The 8,683-nt window shown below is 39.6% G+C and overlaps 1 protein-coding gene across 1 annotated transcript in view; it reads right to left on the minus strand.

Annotated features, from left to right (window-relative positions):
• Positions 1 to 387: 387 nt before the first annotated feature.
• The window catches only part of cdc42se1 (CDC42 small effector 1), a 14,157-nt gene continuing 5,861 nt past the window's right edge, over positions 388 to 8,683 (minus strand). Inside the window, exons 2-4 of the mRNA XM_029426340.1 lie at positions 5,186 to 5,290; positions 4,264 to 4,335; positions 388 to 3,495 (exon numbers count right to left, since the gene is read on the minus strand). Coding sequence (XP_029282200.1) covers positions 4,267 to 4,335; positions 5,186 to 5,290 — 174 coding nt within the window. The 3' untranslated portion in view covers positions 388 to 3,495; positions 4,264 to 4,266. The remainder of the gene's footprint in view (positions 3,496 to 4,263; positions 4,336 to 5,185; positions 5,291 to 8,683) is intronic.

The following is an 8,683-nucleotide window of genomic DNA, read 5'->3' on the forward strand; positions in this document are numbered from 1 at the left end:
ATTTAAAAAGTATGGGGCCCGTTCCTTAACTCTCTGGAACATGCGGATGTAGAGGGCACTCTGGGTCAGCAACTTGGAGATGATTAATGTTCCTGTGCTGGGAGAAGGATGGAAGCCTTTGGAAGTTTGTGTACTGTCTTATGTAGTGTCTATATATGTTAAAAAACAATAAAAAAAAAGTGTTAAAAAAAGAAAAGTGAAATGATTTCCAGAGAGGTGAACCTGTTGTTTGTTTCAGTCACTTCAATACAGTCCGAGTTTCACCACAGCAGCACCTAGTGGACGGCCGAGGAACTGCAGCGGCACATACTCACATCACGTGACGCCTATTTAAAGTCCTGCAGGTTCCCGACATGATCACAACTCTTAATAAATGCATTCATACAATTCTAACTAAGCAACATTTATTCACGAGACAATAACAGTTCAATAAATCTTTGACAAACAGAAATCACTTGATAAGAAGGCTGGACTTTATCAACACAGCAAGATGGAAATAATATTTCATATTCGGGCGTTTGTCTCCACCCCGTCTCTGAATCTCGTTGTTTCTGTCGGAGGTTTAAGAGAAAGAGCTCTCCAGTGTTGGTGGACTGTAAGCCGGGAGGGGAATCCCATGTGGGGGGGGGGGGGGGGGGGGGGGGGGAAGAGGAAGAGGAAGAGAGGAACTATGGTTGTGATAAACAAAAGGAGCCAGACTTTGGCGCCCTGAGTTTCTGAGAATAGAAAAACGAGGCAGATTTAGTGAAGAGGTCGACAGACTCATCGCCGAGATTGTATTTTGAAGTTTAGTTGTTTCTTTGTGTTGTTTGTTAAAGTGTAAAATCGGTTACTCCTTCTTTAGCTTTTCTCTCTGTGTTCCTTTTCTACATTTATCGCCATAAAATCGACAATGTTTCTGTAACGATGGAGTCAGAGTTGTGGAGGAACGGGGAAAAGGGACAATATGTGTGAAAGTGTCCCGTAGTGAGAGAGAGCGCTGCAGGAGCCGAACGAGCTGCAACGTAATCGATGCAATAAACGTTTGTTTCCGGCCGGACAGACTTAGCTTGTTATTATAAGTGTCAGACAACATTATGGAGCTTCAGAGAAATAAAACACTTCTGTTTGTCATTGTGTCTCACGAAGTCTCGCTCAAGCAGAAGTCTCTCTCGCCTCACATCCGCATTGTGGTAAAGCAAATGTTGTATTTCTCGGGTCCTTGATGTTGTCTGACACTTAAACTAACACGATGAGCCGTCAGCGGCAGAAACAACGTTTTAGTGAAAGACTTGCGGGCGTTTTGTGCAGGTCCTCAGAAACACCACAGAAGAAGAACAGCCGGTGTCTCTGTTTGACTGATTCAAAACGCTCGCTCATGTGACTTCTGTTTTCGGCTCCTTGTTTGCCGTCTATTGTTGATTTTAAACGCCATCAGCTGATCGAAGGTATCTGAGTCACATGGTGTGAAATCAGCTGAAACATCAGGACGGCAGACGATCTTTCAGAGAGGGAGGAACGAAAACTCTCTCTGAAGAGTCCAGAGTTTTAATCAATACTAAAATACTTCTGTGGATTTGTTGAGGCATTAGTTGTGTCAGTCCAGTCCGAGTTAAATCTAAAGTTCTGATAATAGAATCTGGTGTAAGGACAAAACTGAGTCCACACTAATATTTCTGGTAACTTTGGAGGTTTGATGACAAACAGGAGTTTCTATTCTGCAAGTGTAGAATAGAAACAGAACAAAGTTTGGGTTGTATTGAGAAAGTTCATATTTTTAACTTATCTTTTAAAATCGGACAGTTTAAAGGCAAAACAAGTAAATAAATTAAATTTCATATTCTTCACCAATATTACATATCTCACACTGTAGACAAGGCTTTGAAATATGTAGACCGTAATATAGCGACACTTTAATTAATAAATAAAATGTAAATGTCTGTGTTTGTGTGTTTGGTTGGTTCTGCTTCAGATCACGTTACAGCTTTTTCTAAAGTGCTGGAATTAAACGTTTTGGGGAATTTGATCCATCGCACGTTAAATTAAAGTTAATATCAAAGTTGTTGTTTTTGGTCCTAATGGCAGCTGATATTTCTAAGCTTTCCCACGACCTCTAATTTTAGAAACCTTCAAATCACATGAAGAAAGAGACCCAAACTGAGCGTTGAGAAACCAGACAGAAGAAACACAAAATAGAAATAAATCATCAGGAGAAATCACAGCAAATCACCCAAAACAGCAGGAAATTAAAAATAACGTCATCTTGTTCAAATACTGGAAACATAAAGCAGTTAAACACTTGATGGTCCCACAGGATGCAGCATGAAACCTTTTCAACAAGAAATGTTTTAAACAAAAGTCCTGAAAATGTCTCAATGTGGCATCCGAAGCGAAACAGTCGCACACTTCTGTCTTCTTAGGGCTCCTGACAGATGTCAGCTGGAGACCCGTTTAGGGCCCCGACCCACAGCTTAGGTCGTCGAATGAACAGAAAGACAAATAAAATCTTTGTACGAGTGAAAATATAGAAGTTTTACTAAACGTGTGATTTTCTAATGGAAGTTTTGAACTGTGTGTTGAGTCGCCTCAGAGTTCAGCGAAGCAACGTTTATATTTAAACTGGTGGGATATTAAGAACATATGACATCACACACACACACACACACACACACACACACACACACACACACACACACACACACACACACAGACACACTGGGGGGACTTTCCCATCGCACAGTGAGGCATCCTGGGAGTTGAAGTCCAATGATGTCATCACTGAGGTCATATGACCAAAATAACAACAAATAATAAACAAAATAATAATCCTTTAGCTGCGCGAGTGAGGAGCGAAACATCCTGGGAAATGTAGTTCATTGAGGAAACAACGGGGGAGGGAGGGGGGTGTAGAGAAAAGTTCCCTATGAATGCTGGTAAATGTAGTCAATTTAAAGCAACACTTTGAAGCCAGTTTTTCTTTCTTAAATACAGACATTCTGTCATTTGTTGCATATCCCGAATAACACGGCATTCTGGGAAATGGACTCCAGTGATGTCATTGGTCGGTTTTATTAATACTGACGGGGGAACCTCGAGTGGTGAATACAACAACACATTTATTTTTATTTTTACTCCGATCCAAAAACGTATATTTTAAATTCAATAATAAAAATGTCTCTTTGATGTCAGCGGTGGAGCAAGCACAATGTGGACGCAGAGGGAGTTTAGAGGCATGCTGGGAGATGTAGTCCTTGCCTTTCTGGGATCACATGCAGAGGCTTGTAGAAAATACTTTGCTGAAATTACGCGAAAGGAGTCACATTTTAAAGAAAGAAATAATCCTCAAAGGGGAGATTTGTTTTGTCGTGGTCAGGACGGCGCCCCCTGCGGGTGGCTGGTGGTACTTTGCTCAAGAGCACTTCAGCGGGGCAGGAGGGGAGGAGGTTGGCTCGGAGGGGAGTGAAGGTCGTGGAGCAAAGAGAAGGTCGGTCAGCTCGTCTACGTCGTAATACACTCCTGAAAAATAATAAACAGGATGTCAACAACTGTAGTGCAAAGAAAGAAATACAATATCTAGCTTTGAATATCATTTTATATCATGAAATTGAAAGTGAAGAAAATGTAGCACTGAAAGAAACTGAAGCGGCAGTCGATTAAACGAAGCGAAGTTTCAGTTAAAGTTAATGATTTAAAGTATTTAAAGAGGTTAAAGTATCTGTTTAGTGAAAGGGCTGGGAAATGTTTGTTGACATGTACTTTAATGGTGTGTTCACAGTAAATAGGAAGATATTTTATTCACGCGGCGCGACATACAAAATCAATGGAAAGAAATTAATTGATGAGAAGCTAAATTTACACCATTCACGTATTCGTGCAAGACATTTGAGTGACGCTAGGTTGCAAAAGCTTCTTTTTAAAAGCCATTGAGTTTCTATCATTTTAAAGATATCTATGTGTCTAAACAATAATGTTCTTGCCGTATTTATGCAGAATTTAAAGTTGAGTTGATGGAGCTACAAAGTTAGCTTAGCCCTCAACCAAACTCCCTTCAGAAAACAAGCATTTAAGAAGTTGTTTGCTTGTCGTCTTGCAGACAGACCCGAAAAATCAGGAACTCAGACTTTTTACAAATGACCATCATGACGGAGTTATTTCTGCTTCCTGCTGATTTCTTTATTGCAATTAAATCAGAGTGTTTGTGTGTGTGTGTTTGTGAGAGTGTGTGAGTATCTGAGTGTGTGTGTGTGTGTGTGTGTGTGTGTGTGTTTGTGAGAGTGTGTTTACCGGCTATAACAGGCTGTTCCTGCCGTTCATGTTCTGGCCTTTAGACCTCATCTGTTCCTGAACCGACCCTGACTGTACGCACACAGACACAGACACAGACACACACACACACACACACACACACACACAGACACACACACACACACACACACACACACACAGAGAACACGATCAATATAAATACATGTAGATGGACACGTTGTCATTAACTACACCACAGAAGTAGATGATCATAATGACAATAATACTATTTCAGTATTGTGTTATAATATACATTATAATATATATATATAATTTTTTTAAATAATTATTTCTCACTTTATTCTATTCTTTAAATCAGTTTAATTTAATCCTAAATGATATTTATTTTCTATATTGCTTTTAAATTGTCTTATTTAATTGTTTTCTTCCATTAAATATATATATATTAATATAATTTTAATTAAAAGTTTTATTTTTTATTTTATTATATTTTTGTTTTATTATCATTTTCTTTCATTTTCTTTTGTGTCGTGTGTTCAGACCTGTAGCTGAACTCATATTTATTATTATTATATTTATTCCCCGTTCATCACAACAAACCCTCTGGTGTAAAAAAATGAAAACTATAAAACTGTGACGGAAATATAAATAAATATATTCGGATTTCAATTTTATTCTCAGACTATTATGACATTTTTTTGTAAACGTAAGATCACCGAAATCCCAAAAAGTGATTGAGAGAGACAGACAGACAGACAGGCAGAGAGAGAGACAGACAGACAGACAGACAGAGAGAGAGAGAGAGAGAGAGAGACAGACAGACAGACAGGCAGAGAGAGAGAGAGAGAGAGAGAGAGAGAGAGAGAGAGAGAGACAGACAGACAGACAGACAGGCAGAAAGACAGACTGAGAGAGAGAGAGACAGACAGGTGTGTCTCACCGGCTGCAGGCTCTCTGCCATCTCTCCGGAGCCGATGTGTGTGAGGTGGATGAAGTTTGTCGGCTCTCCGATCATACTGCGGTCAATTCTCCTTCTCTTCTTCTTCTACACACACACGCACACGCACACGCACACACAGGTTATTGAATGTTTGATGTCAGTGTGTGTGTGTACATGTCTCTGCTCGTCCTCAGACTGACATCATCTTTATAAAATGTTTAAAATCACATCATGACGTAAATACAAACAGGAGCCTGCAGGCAGCTGCATGGGATCAAGTTAACCCTTTAACATCAAGTCGCTTTTAATTCAAATTAAAAGAGAATTTAGTTTTTAAGGCTCCATAATTTATACTTTGTTTTAAATGATTATAACATGTTTTTTATTATTTGATGTCAGTTCAACAAAAATAATAAAAACCGACTTTGTTAACCTGAAAACCAGCGAGTGTTGCTCCAGTAAAATATCTACTGATGCTAGTATTAGTAGCATTAGTTCCTTTAGCAGCTTTTATTATGAAAAGGTTACTTCAGAATAAAAGCATGAGGCTCCAACACGTCCAGAAAACATGAACACATGACTCACTGTGCTGCGTTCAGGGACACTCTAAACTCTGGCAGAATGCCACTGAACGCCTCATTAAAACCTTGTTCTGCTCCAGAGTACAGTTAATCCTGCGCAGAATCTGACCCTCATCAGGACAGTTTGGATCTGATGTAAGAGGATTACACTGCTCCAGATTATTCAGAGCTGTTGTGTAACACGCTCCGTTAGATCACACAGATGTTTAAAAATTCTGTCGTCTTTGTAGTCATGTTGTGTCTCTTTGTTTTGTGTCTCTTTGTAGTCGTGTTGTGTCTCTTTGTAGTCATGTTGTGTCTCTTTGTAGACATGTTGTGTCTCTTTGTTTTGTGTCTCTTTGTAGTCGTGTTGTGTCTCTTTGTGTCTCTTTGTTTTGTGTCTCTTTGTAGTCATGTTGTGTCTCTTTGTAGTCGTGTTGTGTCTCTTTGTAGTCATGTTGTGTCTCTTTGTGGTCGTGTTGTGTCTCTTTGTAGACATGTTGTGTCTCTTTGTTTTGTGTCTCTTTGTAGTCGTGTTGTGTCTCTTTGTTTTGTGTCTCTTTGTAGTCATGTTGTGTCTCTTTGTAGTCATGTTGTGTCTCTTTGTGGTCGTGTTGTGTCTCTTTGTAGTCGTGTTGTGTCTCTTTGTAGACATGTTGTGTCTCTTTGTAGTCATGTTGTGTCTCTTTGTAGTCGTGTTGTGTCTCTTTGTAGTCGTGTTGTGTCCCTTTGTAGTCGTGTTGTGTTTCTTTGTAGACGTGTTGTGTCTCTTTGTAGTCGTGTTGTGTCTCTTTGTAGTCGTGTTGTGTCTCTTTGTAGTCATGTTGTGTCTCTTTGTAGTCATGTTGTGTCTCTTTGTAGTCATGTTGTATCTCTTTGTAGTCATGTTGTGTCTCTTTGTAGTCATGTTGTGTCTCTTTGTAGTCATGTTGTGTCTCTTTGTTTTGTGTCTCTTTGTAGTCGTGTTGTGTCTCTTTGTAGTCATGTTGTGTCTCTTTGTAGTCATGTTGTGTCTCTTTGTAGTCATGTTGTGTCTCTTTGTTTTGTGTCTCTTTGTAGTCGTGTTGTGTCTCTTTGTAGTCATGTTGTGTCTCTTTGTAGACATGTTGTGTGTCTCTTTGTTTTGTGTCTCTTTGTAGTCGTGTTGTGTCTCTTTGTGTCTCTTTGTTTTGTGTCTCTTTGTAGTCATGTTGTGTCTCTTTGTAGTCGTGTTGTGTCTCTTTGTAGTCATGTTGTGTCTCTTTGTGGTCGTGTTGTGTCTCTTTGTGGTCGTGTTGTGTCTCTTTGTTTTGTGTCTCTTTGTAGTCGTGTTGTGTCTCTTTGTTTTGTGTCTCTTTGTAGTCATGTTGTGTCTCTTTGTAGTCATGTTGTGTCTCTTTGTGGTCGTGTTGTGTCTCTTTGTAGTCGTGTTGTGTCTCTTTGTAGACATGTTGTGTCTCTTTGTAGTCATGTTGTGTCTCTTTGTAGTCGTGTTGTGTCTCTTTGTAGTCGTGTTGTGTCTCTTTGTAGTCGTGTTGTGTTTCTTTGTAGACGTGTTGTGTCTCTTTGTAGTCGTGTTGTGTCTCTTTGTAGTCGTGTTGTGTCTCTTTGTAGTCGTGTTGTGTCTCTTTGTAGTCGTGTTGTGTCTCTTTGTAGTCATGTTGTGTCTCTTTGTAGTCATGTTGTGTCTCTTTGTAGTCATGTTGTGTCTCTTTGTTTTGTGTCTCTTTGTAGTCGTGTTGTGTCTCTTTGTAGTCATGTTGTGTCTCTTTGTAGTCATGTTGTGTCTCTTTGTAGTCATGTTGTGTCTCTTTGTTTTGTGTCTCTTTGTAGTCGTGTTGTGTCTCTTTGTTTTGTGTCTCTTTGTAGTCATGTTGTGTCTCTTTGTAGTCGTGTTGTGTCTCTTTGTAGTCATGTTGTGTCTCTTTGTGGTCGTGTTGTGTCTCTTTGTAGTCGTGTTGTGTCTCTTTGTAGACATGTTGTGTCTCTTTGTAGTCGTGTTGTGTCTCTTTGTAGTCGTGTTGTGTCTCTTTGTAGACGTGTTGTGTCTCTTTGTAGTCATGTTGTGTCTCTTTGTAGTCATGTTGTGTCTCTTTGTAGTCATGTTGTCTCTCTTTGTAGTCATGTTGTGTCTCTTTGTAGTCATGTTGTGTCTCTTTGTAGTCATGTTGTGTCTTTGTTTTGTGTCTCTTTGTAGTCGTGTTGTATCTCTTTGTAGTCATGTTGTGTCTCTTTGTAGTCATGTTGTGTCTCTTTGTTTTGTGTCTCTTTGTAGTCGTGTTGTATCTCTTTGTAGTCATGTTGTGTCTCTTTGTAGTCATGTTGTGTCTCTTTGTTTTGTGTCTCTTTGTAGTCGTGTTGTGTCTCTTTGTAGTCATGTTGTGTCTCTTTGTTTTGTGTCTCTTTGTAGTCGTGTTGTGTCTCTTTGTAGTCATGTTGTGTCTCTTTGTTTTGTGTCTCTTTGTAGTCGTGTTGTGTCTCTTTGTAGTCATGTTAGTGTCTCTTTGTAGTCATGTTGTGTCTCTTTGTAGTCGTGTTGTGTCTCTTTGTAGTCATGTTGTGTCTCTTTGTAGTCATGTTGTGTCTCTTTGTAGTCATGTTGTGTCTCTTTGTAGTCATGTTGTGTCTCTTTGTAGTCATGTTGTGTCTCTTTGTAGTCATGTTGTGTCTCTTGTATCATTTGTGTCTCTTTGTACGTCGCAATGTGTGTGTCGTTTTTGTATTTAAAAAAATGGGGTGTGGATTCTCTTTGGAGAGGTCGGGGGTGTTTTAGGGGGGGTAACTCTTTGTGTCATGTTGTGGAGTCGGTCTTTGTAGGCAGTTGTAGGGGGGGGGGGGGGGTCTCTTTTGTTGGTTGTATTAACTCTAGATGATTGGTAGTCGAGGGGGGGAGTGTATTGTTATCTCTTTGTAGTCATAAGTTGTGTATGTACTCGTTTGTAGTCATGTTGTTAGGGGG

The sequence above is a fragment of the Cottoperca gobio genome, unplaced genomic scaffold (genome assembly GCF_900634415.1).
Source record: "Cottoperca gobio unplaced genomic scaffold, fCotGob3.1 fCotGob3_158arrow_ctg1, whole genome shotgun sequence".
Lineage (NCBI taxonomy): Eukaryota > Metazoa > Chordata > Actinopteri > Perciformes > Bovichtidae > Cottoperca > Cottoperca gobio.